The sequence below is a fragment of the Typopeltis vanoorti genome, chromosome 8 (genome assembly GCF_054136105.1).
Source record: "Typopeltis vanoorti isolate ZY-2024b chromosome 8, IOZ_Tvanoo_1.0, whole genome shotgun sequence".
Classification (NCBI taxonomy): domain Eukaryota; kingdom Metazoa; phylum Arthropoda; class Arachnida; order Uropygi; family Thelyphonidae; genus Typopeltis; species Typopeltis vanoorti.
The window spans coordinates 97,122,187-97,138,600 of NC_143556.1; the positions used below are offsets into that span (position 1 = coordinate 97,122,187).

At 35.3% G+C, this 16,414-nt stretch overlaps 1 protein-coding gene across 2 annotated transcripts in view; it reads right to left on the bottom strand.

Moving 5' to 3' along the window:
- The window catches only part of LOC150104209 (nardilysin-like), a 561,456-nt gene that overhangs the window by 184,739 nt on the left and 360,303 nt on the right, over window positions 1–16,414 (bottom strand). For both annotated transcript variants that reach the window (XM_090396835.1, XM_090396833.1), the window contains exon 20: window positions 11,702–11,777. In XM_090396835.1, the coding sequence (XP_090252961.1) occupies window positions 11,702–11,777 (76 nt within the window). The remainder of the gene's footprint in view (window positions 1–11,701; window positions 11,778–16,414) is intronic.

A 16,414-nucleotide genomic window follows, 5' to 3' on the forward strand; every position in this document is an offset into this window, starting at 1 on the left:
TTAGCACATATACATATAAATACATAAATACAAAATCAAGAAAGAAAAATTTAAGAAAAAAATACATAAACACGTATCAAAAATGGTGCACTTATTTTAATTTGAAATTCCTTTAAATATTAGTTAATATAAACAAAAAACTTATTAACGGTGTCTTTAATTAAACAGGTGAGTAACAGTCACTCATTTGGACAATATGGTTATTTCTCATGATCAGGAGTAGTTTTTTTAATTGGAAAATTGGTTAATGTTGTCTGTTGGGTTTTTTCTTCGTATATTTCGCGATAACATCTGACTGCTTCTCGAATATTTTGACTGCTGATTAGCAATTAACGTTCCAAAAGCTGTGGTAAGCTAGAAGTGGTTGAATAATAGCAGTGGCTATTGTGTATTGGCAATAGGCTTTCTTTGTCGATGAATGGCAACAATGCTTTTGTATATGCATCGACACTGCGATGCGTATACAAAAGCAATGTAACATATATATGTATATGCTGGTGGCAAAGTTAAATTAGAGAATTTTTAATAATAATTTTTGGCCGTCATAAGTGCTAATTGTCATAAGTTGAGGACTACCTGTACATCAAAGCTATGTTATTTATTATTATTATATGACACCTCCAGGAAGTCCAAGGACTCATCATGGGAGGGCAATCTACTCTACTTTGTGAAATACATCTCACCCTCTCCACTACTACTTAATTCTTCTACTATGACACTACTTCCATCAATGCTATCAACAACCCATTATCACTAACAACAGTATTTTTTGTCTATAAATTGCATGTGTTCTCAAGACCAATTTCTCTGTAAGTGGGATGAAAAACCCAAGTTTCTGGGAGAAAAAACCCTGCTACCTCTGTATGAGATCGGCTAACTCAACTTCAACTGAAAAAGCCCATATAAGGATTCCCCTTATCATGATGAGAATCAAACCCAGGTCTTTCCCAATCGAAGGGCACACTATCCCATATAATTTTTTTTTCTTCCACTAGAGATTAGGCCAATAGAATAACAGTTGATCAAATCATTGTTATACTGTTTGAAATGTAATATAGCTTGTCTTTGTATATGTATATGTGTATACTTCAAATGATGACCTTAATATGAAGGTCAGAATGTCAGGAAATTAAACTAATTATTCCTAACATGGTTGTAATCTCAATAATTTACTGAAATGAATGCTGATCACCATGTAACACTGAAGGAAAGGATTCTGATCCACAATATTTTAACAGTAAAATGGTAACCTTTTTACTACTTGTATATGCAAAATATTATGATCACATTAATTCAATCTTGTTATCTTCCTGGGTTCTAGTTCCCGCTATCGAGACCTCAAACCTTGCTTTGATACTGAACATATCAAAGCAGGACTTGAGAAGTACTTAAAAAACTAGAGCTGTCTTCATAGACCTTACTGCAGCTTATAACAGTCTGGAGAAAAAAGGAATAATTTACAAGTCCCTGAAAATTACAAAATGCAATAGGATAACTTGCCTAATGAACAGAATGCTTTCTGATAGAATCGACCAGGTAGTGAACACACGAGTAAATAATGGCCTTCCCCAAGGATCTGTGATTAGCAGACCTAAATGGACAGAGATAGAACCAGATGGTAAAGATTTGTTCATAGGGGACTCAACCTGTCATCTGATGGATGAGCAGATCTCCTTCAAATGTGCTCTTGGCAATTTGCCTATGCTGACAACTTTTTTTTTAAAAATACTTATTCCACACATGGTACAAGAACAAGTACAAGAACATATAGCACATCAATGCCGTGTGTGAGGGGCAGATAAAGGAGAGAAAGAAGAAACCTATTGATATTCTTCTTAAAGAGCTGTAAGTTGAAATTGTTGGGAAAAGCATAATGGGGGGAGGCTGTTCCAGAGGACAGTGGTAGATGGAATAAATGAGGAAGGGGAAAAGCAAGTTCAATGAGTTTGCAGTTGTACTGTAAAGTTGTGCTGAATGGGGACACGGACACACTGAGCCAATATTTACACAGAGTGTTGTTGTTTCATCTAAATAACAAGACGGCTAACTTCATTTTAAATATTTCTTTAAATAAGGCATTTTTGTCTTACAATCTTAATCCTAAGTATCTTGGTATCATTTTGGATAAAACTTTATCATATGACAAACATCTTACAAGTATGGCTGCTAATCTAAGAACAGGGAATAATATTCTCAGCAAGCTGACTGGTACATCCTGGGGAGAATATGCATGGGATTAGAATACTTGACAACTGAGTACACAAGTAAAATCAACACAGTTTCAAATCACACATTATGAATCATAAATGGTACAAAATGATTTTGCTTTGACTCCTTAAATCATATAGAACCATCCCATATAAAGAGAAATAGGAGTTCATTAAAATATTGGTTCCTATTCACCATGATATAAATATCAGATATGCTTGATTAAAATTAAGATGTCTCCACTGGTTGAATATGGCTAAGAGACTTGATTCTAGTAACTACAATAAGCTAGCTGCATGGCACTGTCAGAATGCATTGCCAGGGCTCCTGAAGAGCGGCAGCCTCTCCTCAGTGGTCAACATACTACAGAATTTGAGAGCTTGCCCATAACACCTGGGTTACCCCTCAATAGAGTATAGAGCAGCTATGGTTGATGTGGTTATTCACTTCACAAATGGGGAATGTAGAGTTCTCCAACATGTGATAGCTTATCGCATTCTGTAGATAGCTTCCGGTATTGAAACCATGTTTTAAGATAAATATCGAGTTTAATAAATTACGAAACTTATATAACCCTATAAGTTTCGTAAGTTGTCAGACTTGCATTGTTTCTAGTCTCTTTTCTTTACAGCTTATGCTAATAATCCTGATGATGTAAGTCTGACAATCTACAAAACTTGTAGGGTTATATTTTATTAAACTCATTATTTAAATTAAAATGTGGTCTTAATACTGGAAGCTATCTACAGAACTGCTAAACCACAGAAACTTATTTATGCATTTATCTATTGCATTACCAAAGAGTCCACTTGGAGCATTTAGAGGCAATCAAGAATACTTTCTTACTGCTTCTCCTAAGGTAATTCAGTGATTGCAACATTTAGATCCGAAAATTTAACTTTTGTTCTTATTTTGTAACTTAATTTCTTTTTTTAAATCAGGCAAGTTTTGTATGTGTGTGTATATGTAGGAAATCATATAATTTTGTATGTAGTGTCATAAGCTAAATAAATAATAAAAAATAAAATCAGTACCAATGATTTGTGGACTGATTAACTGTATCAAGGCCACAAACTCTACACCCTTATTCCTAATACTTCTTGCATTGGTGTATAAAAATGGCGGAATTCCCTTGGCCCCCTTTCCTTATACTTTCATTGAAGAAGTCCTTTGAATCTGGTACTATCATTGATGCCAGCCCTGCGTTCATATCTTGTCTTCCTTTGCCGTTTGCCGTTTATCTCAGACCAATTCTGGTATCTTACAACTCACAATCCCACTATCTAGTTTTTGTTTCCCTGACTGGTTACACACTCTCCTCCTCTTCATCAATAGTCCATCCAGCTTTACACTGCAGCTCTCATTCAAACGCAGACCATCTGAAGCAAACAATTCTCCCTCCCTCCCATCTTTAAATTTATCCATTACATCCACAAACTGAAGTCCTCTCTTATGACACATTCTAGCTATCATACCATTCGTGATCACTGCCCTTCTCCTCAGCTCTCTACTATCATACCTTGGCAACACACTCACATTTCTCCCTCTCACACTCTTCTGCTTTATTGTCTCTGGCATCACTTGCAAATCCCATCTACCTCATTCACACTTCCTCACAAATCATTTGTTCCTATTAGCATCAACTGCTCTGCATTACCTTACCTCTCCACAGCCTCAGTCACTCATTGATTGTATCATGGTTTTTCTCTCTGACAATATTTTTGACACCTGCTCCATTTTCACATCTTTCACTATAGAATCCCCATATAGCATTGCACTACTTTCCACCAATCAATGCACTCATTCATACTTGACTCATCACCCACTGGTACATTCCTTTTTACACCACCAACTACATATCTCTTTTCTAAATGTCCTATTGTTCCTAATATATAATTGTTTTGTCACTTCTTATTTCATTTTACACTCTTTCAAAAATAATTAACTCCAAAAATTTAGGATATCTTTATTTTCAATTTTCATGTCACCTTTATCATCTGATTCCTTTCACAGCTGTTACTTACATTTCTTAGCTTTTTAATAGCCTTTTAATAGCACTCCAAAAATTTAGGATATCTTTATTTTCAATTTTCATGTCACCTTTATCATCTGATTCCTTTCACAGCTGTTACCTATATTTCTTAGCTTTTTAATAGCCTTTTTCAATAGTACATTTTGCCACCATCCTGATATCTATCTTTGTATCATTCTATAATAAATAATAATTCAATATAATAATTTTTTCTCTTCAGCCTTTTTGAGATTCCAGCATCCACTTCCATAGAGGGGTATTGGGAAGACCATTGTTTCATAGATTCTTACTTTTGTTACTTGTTTGATGTCTCTTGACTTCCATATTTTATTAAGTCGTCCAAAAGTTTAGGATGCTTGACTGATTCATCTGTTTATATCTTTTATAATTTCACCATTGTACTCAATAACTCCTCCAAGGTAGGTGAAGTTTTCTACCTGCTCTAGATTCTTACTATCAATTTCAATTTTCAGATTGGTGCTTCTTTTTCCTATTTGCATAATTTTTGTTTTGTCTATATTTATGTTTAATCCAGATTTTATACACTCCTCCTTTATTTTATCAGAAATTCGCTGTAGATTTTCTTCTGTGCTTGCAAGTAATGCGATGTCATCTGCAAATTTTAAATTTGTCACATTTTCCCAATATATTTTGATTCCAGAGTCTTCATTGTTTAAGGCCTTATTGGTTGCTTCTTCCAGTGTAAGACTGAACAGGTCTGGTGAGAGATTGCATCCCTGTCTTACTCCACTCTCTGTGTGGAACCAGTTGGTTAAGGTGTCCTCCATTCGTACTACACTTTCAGATTTCTCATATAGATTCTTTATTATTCTTATGGTTTTATTGGGAATTCCAAATTCTTCCATAGTTCTCTTCTACGGATCGAATCAAATGCCTGACGAAAGTCTATGAAATTTATATAGCAACTTTGGTTGTACTCTAGTCTCTTTTCTATTAGCTATCTTAAGGTGAATAGTTCATCAATTGTGCTTCGCCCTGGTCTGAAACCGGCTTGTTCTTCTCCTAGTGCCAGTTCTATATATGGCTTAATTTGTTTTTGGAGTACTTTCGTAAAAACCTTACTTGGAATACTGAGGAGGCTAATGCCTCTGTAATTGTTGCATTCTGTTTTATCTCCTTTTTTGTATATATCGGAGTTATGACTGATTTGGTCCAATCAGTAGGCACTGCTTCGTTTTTGTAGATCCTTTCAAATAATGTTTTTAATGGTTCCAAAGGTTGTTCCTTTCCTGCTTTTAAGAATTATGCATGTATTTGATCAGGTGCTTTCCTAGTTTTGAGTTTTTCTATGCTGTGTGCTATTATTTCTTTGGTAAAGATATTTGTTTCCTCTTCCATTTCAGTGGCTTGAATCGTAATATCCTGGGAGCTGTTTTTATTATATAAATCTTTGAAGTATTCTTCCCATCTGTCCCTCTTTGTTTTTGATCATTATGATTTTTGTTGTCCGTGTCTTACTAATTTGGTCTATTTGTTTATATAATCCATGAAGGTTATTTTCTTTTGATAGCTTTTCTGCCATTTTGCATTTTTATTCTAACCAGTTATTCTTGTCTCTTTTAACTAGTTTTCTAATTTCTCTGGTTAATCTATTATATTCATTTCTGTTATAGTTCTGTTTTAGTTTCATGCTTTTCTTCTGATCGCTTAATCTTTTTGCTTCATTCAAGATCCAATCCTTTTTACTTTCTCTTTCTGTGTTACCTATTGTTTTTTCTGCCGAATTTAATATTATATCCTTTAATTTGCACCAATGTTCTTCGATGTTTATATTCTGTTTTGGTAGTTCCTTCAGGTTTTTATCTAGTTCTAGTTGATATTTTCTTAGAATATTGTTGTCTTGTAGTTTTTTTACATTCAGTCTCCTTTTGACTCTAAAAGTGCTTCCAGATTTTAACTTTATTCTTAGGTTTGCTAATACTAGCTTATGGTCTGATCCACAATCTACAGTTTAGGATACTTGATTTCCATCTTTGGTTTACAATAATATAGTCTATCATATTCTTGGTTTGTCTGTCTAGTGATATCCATGTCCATTTTCTTTGGGGTTTTGGATGTTTAAAGAGAGTGTTGGTTATTGTTAGTCTATTATTCGAGCAGAAGTTTAGCAGTCTTTCACCACGTTCATTGCTTTCTCCATACCCAAACTTTCTGATTACTCTTGGCTAGGTATCCCAGTCTTTGCCTACTTTTGCGTTTAAGTTCCCCCATTACAATTAGGAGATCTTGACTGCTGTACTGCTTTTTGCAAATCTATACAGAACTCCTCAATGTCTTCTGATGATGTCGAAGTTGGTGAGTATATTTGGATAATAGTTAGTCAATTGATGTTTTAAATCTTGCTTTAATTATCCTAGGTGAGATAGGATTGTAGGACAATAGAGAGTTTTGAGCCTTTGGTTTTAATATAAGTGCTACTCCTTCTTGGTGTTTGTTGTCCTCTCTGCATGAAGTTAAGATTTTGTATTGTCCATGGTGGAATTCTCCTTTTCCAGTCCATCTGGTTTCACAAAGTCCAATCACTTCCCATCGGTAGTTGTCTAATTCATGCAGTAGTATTTCCAATGCTTCTTCCTGGTGAAGAGTTCTTACATTCCATATTCCTATGCTTGTTATGTTTTTCCTGTCTATTAGGTGATGTTTTGTTCCAATATCCTATTTTTTGCCTTCGCTATCTTGGTTCCCTAATAGTGGACATGACCCTTGTTTGACCAGGCGACAGTCGAGCCGGCATGTATCTTTAGGTTGGTTATTCATTCGGTTTCAATGGTTAAGTTTTTGTCAAGTGTCAACCACCACTCCTTGACCTGAATTCAGCCGCTTTTTTTTAGTAGATAGTGGAAACTACAGTTTGAGAGGAAAGAGTCACCCCCCTTGCCCTCGAGTTGCTCTAATAGCACTGGGGGGTGGGGGGGATAAAAAGTAAGAGCGAGTAGAGGGAAAGAAGAGTAGAAGACCAGTCTCCAGATATGATATACCAAGTGTATATTGTATGAAGTAAGATCAGATTTCTTTTACAGTGCCAAAAAAAGGTTGGTCGATTGGTAGAGCCTCTGCTACTAATGGCTCATGCAAAAAGTTAAGCAAGTTTGGGCGCAGTTAGTAGTTGGAAAAGGTTCGATTGTTCGATGCAGGGAGTCCAAAGCCTCATCGTTCGATGAGCCTTTGGACTCCCTGGAGGTGTAACATAATAATAATAATAACTATTTTTGAGAATTTCATTAAATATGATCAATGAGCACAAGATTTTTTTAAAAAAAAGAAGGAATCTTTGATTGCTATCTCTAAAACTCCATAATTGACTCTTCAGAAACTGTGAAGTTCTCCTTTCTCCCATTTATACTCTAAAGGAAACTAAACAAACTAAAATTGGCAATAATACTGTTGGGATACTAGTATAATATATGTTATAATGACAGTAACTTGGTTAAAAAATAGGCTGTACACTAATTATTCTCTGAAGTATTATTATAATCATCATAAGACCTACAGGGAGTCAAGGACTCTCTGAGGAAGGCTATACATTACCCACATCAGGTGTCATGCCTTCTGTTAAACTCATTCACACTGGCTACTACAACAAGCAAACTGCTCCACTCACTCACTGCTCTGAGAGATAAAAATCTAGCACACACACTCTTTTCTTACTTGCACACAAACTCAGCTTCCATGCATGCTCTTGTGTTCTCTCTCCCCACATCCATATAATGAAAACTTTTTTCTATCCATATTCTATAACCCTTTCTAAAGTATACAGACCTTTATTATATCATCCCTCTTTCTCCTGTTTACCAGTATCTGCAGCCCAAATACTCACAATCTATCCTTATAATCTACAGTCCATAATCCCAATATCATCTTTCTGACTCTTCTTTATACCCTTTCCACAGTGTCTTTGTCCCCTCCAACTGAGTACTCCAGTTGTGGTCATTTGAAGGTGTTATATAAAGAGGCAAAATAACTTCCATATGCTTACATATTAATGTTCATTTCAATATCCCAATTATACTCTGAATTGCATTTGTAATTCTTGCTATGTGATCCTTGAACTTCAATTGATATCCACCATACTCTAAGATCTCTATTATCATCAGTTACTCCAAGCATAACCCCAATGATACAATATGCCACAAGATATCTCACTATGCCAAAGTATATAACTTTATATTTACTAACATTGAATTGCCCACACTTCTAGACTATTCAATTCATTTTGCAAGGGCCAATCTTTAAAGGTACCTGTGGCATAACTATAAACAACAAATTACACGATGACCATAGTAATTAACTTTAATGAAATAAAATCTCCAAGTAATTTATCTAGTGCTGAAACCTATGCGCTGTTCTCATTAAGACAAAAGAACCATATATCTATTTCAAAAGCAGGTAAAGGAAAAGCTGTAGCAGTAATGGATAAGGCCAACTATGAGAGGAAGACAGACTGGCTTTTACAGGATACCTCCACTTATCAAAAAATTAGTTATAATTAATCCTACAAATACACAAATTAAACAATTAATAAGCAGCTTGATGAAGTTGTTAGTTGGGATCAAAATACTTTGGACAAGTTATGCACTCATTTTGGAAGAACTCCTCACTTACATTATCTCCCAAAAATTTATAAAGAATGTTATCCAGTAAGACCCATTGCAAATTGTATCAACTCTCCCACCTATAAAATTGCAAAGTTTCTTTCACATTTATTAACTGCCCATATCGGACAATCCAGATCATTCATCAAGAATTCCGCACATTTTCTTGAGGAAATCAAGAATATTCAAATACAAGAGTCAGATTTGTTAGTCAGCTTTGGCATTGTTTCCCTCTTTACCAACATTCCATTATCCGACACCGTTAATTTATTATATGATGATTACCCTCCTGATATTGCAGAGATTTTTGAATTTGTTACAGAATCAAGATATTTCAGCTGGAAAAACAAGAGATCCATAGACAGACAGGGCTATCCACTGCCATGGGTAGCCCTCTGTCTCCACTTTTGGCAAACTATATTTTGAACCATCAGGAAGATACCTTGTTCTCATCAAGTCATCCACAACCCTCTCATTGGTTTCATGTCAATGATGTTTTTGCTGTTTGGCCTCATTCTGAAAATGAATTTACCACTTCCCTACAATGGATCAATAGCCTTCATCCGTGCATTAAATTCACCATGGAAAAACAAAATGCTGGTAGTTTACCATTCTTGGACATCCTTCTTACTCACACAACCTCTGGTAATTTGTCAACCAGCATTTACTGAAACTTATCTTTACTGTCAGATACATTCGTGCTCATCACACCTCTCAAACAACAAACAATTGATGTTATCAAGTCTTTAATTAATAGAGCATATAATGTATGTTCCTCTCCCTCAAGCTTACAACAAGAACTTCTCACTATCAAAACTTTAAAGGAATTTAATGGTTACAACTCTCATCAAATCCAGATAATTGACTTCTATGTTCCAACACCTAAGGATTCTTCAACAGACAGCAGGGTTCCATTCCCTTATATTTCTGGTATCTCTGAACCTATTGACTGAATTTTGAAAAAAATATCACTTTATTCCCACCTATTTTCTTATCAACAAAATGCCTCATCTGTTATGATCTACAAAAGAGAAACTGTCACCTCTCACATTAGCTGGCATTTACCAGATACCTTGTGAATGTAATCTGACATACTTTGCCAGACAGGCCATTCTGTGGAAAAAAGAATTAATGAACATCACTATTAAATTGAATACATGAAACCTCAAAAGTCTGGTCTTGCACAACATAGTATTGACACTAAACACAGTATCTGGTGGGATGAAGCTAGCCTCCTCTATAGAAGCAGTTTTAAATGAACACCTTTTCAAAGAAAGTTGTGAAGCCCTTTTACATCGGCCAAATCTGAATCAGAATGATTGTCTCTCTCTCTCCCAAAGGTTTGGGAGATTCTCATTTTATATAAATATCAGAAATAGCTTTAACATTATTCATTAATATATATTAATTTCTAGCACACTGCAACCATTTTTAATTGGTAAACCAATTGTTCTATGTATGTTGTATTTCCATTTCTTTGATTTACTTGTTTCTACATACTGATGATGTACTGTTATTTTCAGTACAAAATATCTGCACTTTCATTTCATTAAAGTTAATTACTGTGGTTATTAGTAGCATCTCTGATTGTCCTGTCTATTTTTGCATCATCAGTAAACAATGAAGATTTCCTGATGCCTTTTTGAACATCATTAATATACAGATTAAATAACAATGTGAGCCCTGGGGTACACCAATGGTGCCCATCACACCCACCACATACTACTTTGTAACATCTGTCTGTCAGTCATTTAACTTATCCAAGCCAATAACTTATATTCCAATCCCATATTCTCAGGTAAATGCCTTAGCAAAGTCCAACAGTATAATAATGTACCATTCCCTTTATCCAACTCAGCCATAACATTATTATAAAATATGAGCAAACTGACATTACCTTCCTTTGGTAAACCCATACTGTTCCTTACTTATGTGAGTTCTTACCAATTTCTCTAATATCTTCCCTATCACTTCAGAGATATGGGATTTATCATATATTCTTTAGATTCCGGTGGGATATTTCCTGAACTAAGACTCACTTAATACAAACATGTTAAGGGCCTACCCATCTGGTTGAACATTTCTTTAGCGCGCGCGCACACACACACACACACACACACACACTGATATCCTATCTGTCCCCATTGGCAAATTCTTATCCAGGTTATGCAAAAGTCCAGAATCCCTTTCTCACACACACCTCTATCTCTTCATTCAATGTAGTGGTCATGCTGTGCACACTATGTTATAAACACCTGGTTGACAGATCTTAAGTAAAGTGAGCACTCATTATTTAAACTATTGCATCTTCTTATGGCAGAAGGGTACTGTCTGCATTCAGTCAATTATTCTTCTGCATTTTTTCCCTATTTTAAGAAAATAAGCAGGAAAGCAAGAAATAATTTACAACTGAACCATATTTTATCAAAGATATTGTTATATGCATTACCAACCAAAATACTGTACATAATACTTAAACTATATAGGAGATATTAATAAAAATCCCTTAGCATGAGCACTGCACTCTGTTTAGTAAAGCAGTGCTTAAATATAAAAACAAGTTTCTTCCATCTAGTAGAACTTGAACTAAAAAACAAAACTTCTCTTTTGATGTATATATCTCATTGAATTGATAATTTTAAACCAACTACTTGTCATTAATTTGATAAGGTTTCTTTCTGTATATCTAATTTGAATTAAACACAATCCAAATCAAATCATTAAATCAAATGATTATCATCTTGCTATTAGCAATTGTTTGAACACCATGCACATATACATGTAAAGTCCATGCTAACATGAATTTACATGCTTTAAAACAATGAAATGAAAGAACACATATTCATACCTTTGGGCACTTTAAATTTGTTATCCTTCTTGTACCACAGACAACTATGATTATCTTCTAATATTTTAACTGGATACTAAAAGAGGAAAAAAATCATTAATCAAAATCATCATTATAATTCTACTACAAATCCTCTTCCTCTGCCTCTTATTCAACAGAAATTCTAAAATTGCAATGCCAAAGTAATGAAATAAAAAAAAAAAAGTTCATTATAGAAGAAAATAATTTTAAAAATAGCTCCATTCTCTAAACACTAGTAAAAATGTATTAAAATAAGTAATGAAAGTTATCTTATGTTACTTTTATATATAAAAGTAACAGATAGGGTGCTCAATAGTACACTAGTACCATTAATGTGCAAGAAGGAACTTGTTCATATTTATTTCGAAGAACTACATATTGTATTCCTTGGGAAACAGATAAAATGGCAGACTGTTCAAGAGAAGCAGCAGTGGAAGGGATGAACAAAGACATGAAGAAATTTATTCTGCGAGTCTGGAGATACGCTGTGAGGGAGTGTTGATTAGTTGCTGCATGTTTGAACTGATTTTACAGAGAGTAGGGTTACAAATGCTAATTTTCATGAACAGTGGCTGTAGAAGTATTTGTAGAAGATGTAAGCAGTAGAAACTGAGTGCCTGTGTGAAAGTGAGTGAGGGATAATTGATCAGTCTGACTGCCCTTTTCTGTAGAGAGTCTAGTGTCTTTAGAGGACTCTTAGGAGAACTACCTCAGATATGAGAGCAATATTTAATGGTCAGACAGATTTGCAATTTATATAAAGTTTGAAGCTACTTGGAGTTAACACCTTGAGCAAAAAAGAATTTCTAATTTTTGAGATAGAGGAGCCAGTATTTGTAATGTGTTTGTGGAAGGGAGATTTGAGGTTAATGTTATCCAAAGAAAATAAATCTCATCATCACATTATACATGGGGATTTGGGTGTTCAAAACTAAGTCTGGAGCTGAAGAGTTCTTTTTTTTTGTGTGTGAAATATAAGATAGAGTTGTGTTCTGTTTGCATTAAAATTGACAAAATTATCCAAAACCCACTAATGAATGTTTTGGAAATTTATATTTAAGGTGGTAATACTAGGTTAAGGTCCTGAGAGTGTGGTGATTTGTGCATTGCTGAGTTTGCCATATGAAAGGGAGGAATGTAATGCGAGTTAGTAGTCTGCTGAGTAAATCATTTATATATAGAAGAAATAGGGCTGGTGAGAGAACAGAGCCTTGTAAGACCAATGCATTGACTGTATACTTAGAAAGTTGGCAATCCACAAAAGCCCAAGAGATATAAATGGCAACAACTACTTGATATACATACTAAATCTTTCCATGGTGTTTATCCAGAGATGGGTAGCATAGGTTAGTAGATCTCCCTGTTGATCAGCAGTGATAGAATCCATACTATTAGTCATTTATTAGATGAGATTCTTCAAAGTAACATAGGAGTTGAGTGTTGATGGTTCTGGTTCTTTCTATTACCTTAGTCTGGTGCTCTAGACTTTGCTCAAATTCTAGAGCACAGACTTTTAGAACAATCAGAGGAATGCAATCAGGACCATGAGACGTTTCGGTATCCAATTTGAGTAAAATTTTTCTGACCTTTTTCTGGCATAAGGTCAAATGCAGCATTTGGTGTTTGCAATAGCTAGATGGGGGGGGGGGGGGGACATTTACCACTATCAGCCATGCAAGGATTGGAGAAGTAGGAAGCCAGGAAGCATTGCAGTATTATAAATATGAAATTAAACATAATTAAAGTTGAACAGTGGAATAGTGTTCTATCAATAACCATTTTAAAGACTTCAGAAGAAGTCAATTAAGAATGAAAATCAAGGTCAACTAAGAGGTGACCCTCTTAGTTGACCCTCACACAGCCTAAGAAATGCTGAGAACTGAATGAGGCATCTGCCCTAATGCCCAATCTTCACTTTTCCATGGTGGATCCAGATTAGTAGATATCCAACAGGACACTAAATGAGTGAGTGAGGATGGGCTGGAATAACCTGGCTATTTGAAAAGTTGGACTAGAGAAAAATCAACATTTAAAGAAAGGAAATCAAAAAGTTCAGAATGGTTGTTTGCCCCCATGAGAATGAAAGAGATGGGAAATGAATTTGATAGAATAGTAAAGAAATTTTAACCAGAAATAGAAACAAGCAATCTCAGTTCAGAATTTTAATTAACATACTTCAGAACTGTTCAGTTTATAATTCATTTAGTTTATTTAACTCATTGTTTTCATTCTCTTATTAACCCTCCTATTAATTGACAAAATCTTTATCAATTTTCAAACTTCTCTCAGAACTGTACATTTCAAGGCTTAAGCCTTGTTTTTTCTTTCCATAAATTTCCCTATCAGAATACACTAACCACTTGGCCAACCAGGCCGGCCTGGTTGGCCAAGTGGTTAGTGTATTCTGATAGGTATTCGAACCTGCAGCCTTTTTCAAAAGGCTGCGGGTTCGAATCCCACCATGGGCATGGATGTTTGTGATTGTCTATGGAAATATTAGTGGTGGTGGGTGGTAGATGGCGTTACAGTAGTTGGGATTAGTTGTAGTTGGTGGATTGAGTGGTCGAGACAGAGAGCTGAAGAGTAGGTGACCTCGATGAGTCTTTGGACTCCCGGAAGGTGTCAGGTAATAATAATAAAGTAAAACGTTGTACGTAGGTTTCTGTGGTTAAGCAGTTCTGTGGGAAGTTCTTAATTGCTTATTTTTTATAGATTCCTTATTTATATTATAATGTGGGTCTCAATATCAAAAACTTCCCACAAAGTAAAAAGTTATTATGTTCATCATCATCCCTTTCTATATATGGGTACTATGAGAGCTCTACTCCAATCATCGGGAATTCGTCCCTCTGTCCAGGCTTTCTGAACTATGTAGTGCAGCCACTGCAAGACTACTATACCACCATACTTAGCATTTCTGGTCGAATATCATCTACTCCTGCTGCCTTTCCACATTTCAAGCATTTGATGGCTTTTTCTACTTCAAGTATGGATATGTATTCCTGACTGCATGCCTGGTCAGTGATTTTTACCACTGTGCTGTCATCACTGCTTGTTTCATTTAGCAGTTTTTCAAAGTAATTACTCCATACTTAAAGGATATCTTTTTCTCCAGTTTTAATGTCATCTTTATCATCTCTAACTCCTTTTACAGCACTCTTTCTTCCATTCCTAAGCTTCTTCAACAACCTCCAGAATATTTTGCCACCTTCTTGATATTTATTTTCTATATTCTTGCCAAAGTCCTCCCATGACTTTTGTTCAGCTAGTTTTACACAGTGTTTAGCTTTCTTACATTTGTCTTTGTATTCTCTAAAAGCACAAGCTGACTTATTTGCCAGGAACTTTTGATATGCTTTCTTCTTTTCCTTCACTGCCTCTTTAACTTCCTGTGTCCACCATGGAGTTCTAATTTTTCTATCCTTGCAAACAACTTCACCACATGACTCTCCAGCTGAATGAATCAGGGTTTTCTTCAAGGCTTGCCACTGAATCTCCAAGGTTTAATTCCTGTTCTCACTATTTCATTTTTTCTTCAATAATCTTTGTGTATTTTAGTCTACAGTTCACATCCAAGAGCTGCTCAACTTTTATTCGCTTTAAAACTTTCTTACATGTTATTCTTTTCAATATGAAATTCAACTTTATCCTGCTGAAGACTAAATAGTGATCACTTCCAATTTCAAATCATCTGGTGTCCTGCACCAGGGAGAAAACATCACTATCAACAATAACATAGTCAATGAGACTTTTCTTATTCCTTGCCTCTTCTCTCCATGTGAATTTGTGCACATTTTTATGTTGGAACATGGTGTTAGTAATAACCAGTCCATGTCCTGAGCAGAAATCCAACAGATATTTGCCATTATTATTAGCTTTGCTCTTTTCTCCAAATTTTCCCAAAATATTTCTGTATGTCTCACAATCATTTCCTACTCTGCTATTTAGATCCCCAACAAGGACCAACTTTTCCTTTTTCATTGTGTCAGTTGCTTTTTCTAAAGCCTCAAAAAATTCCTCCACTTCTATCTTAGTAGAACCTTCTGTGGGACCATAGGCATAAATAAGTCTCATTGTCCAGTTCCCAATTCTCAAATTTGCTCACATTACTCTACTTGAGACTGTCTGCCATTCAAGAAGATTAGCCTCGTATTTTGTGTTGAATACTATGGCTACTTCTTCTTTTCCTTGATTGTTATTGCCTGAATATAACATTTTATATTTATTGCTCAGAAAGATCTCACCAGTTTTTGTCTTTTTTGTTTCAGTCACCCCTATTATGTCAATCTGGTAATTATCTAATTCCTCAGCTAGCTCCATTTCTTTGCCATTCAGGCTTCTTATGTTGATAGTATACCGATCTTTAACTCTGGTGATGTTCAGTTGGGGTGTGTTTTCAGATTTGTTTCAGTAGCTGACTTTTTGCTGTTCACCCAGGTTCCCTGGCAAAAACAACGGGGGCCTTGTTTAACCAGGCGATGCCTCAGCAAGCATGAAACATTTTGTCATGTTGTACCATCATTTTTTATTTTGGTTTAACCGATAAGAATACAATTCGGTCGGCTAAATCCCAAATTGCCAGCCCATCCTCGTTCGTTCAGTATCCAAGTAAATACTCAACTGGGTGCACCACGAGAAGGTGAGGATTGGACATTAGGTCAGAAGCCCTGGTCAGTTCTCCGCATTCCTTTA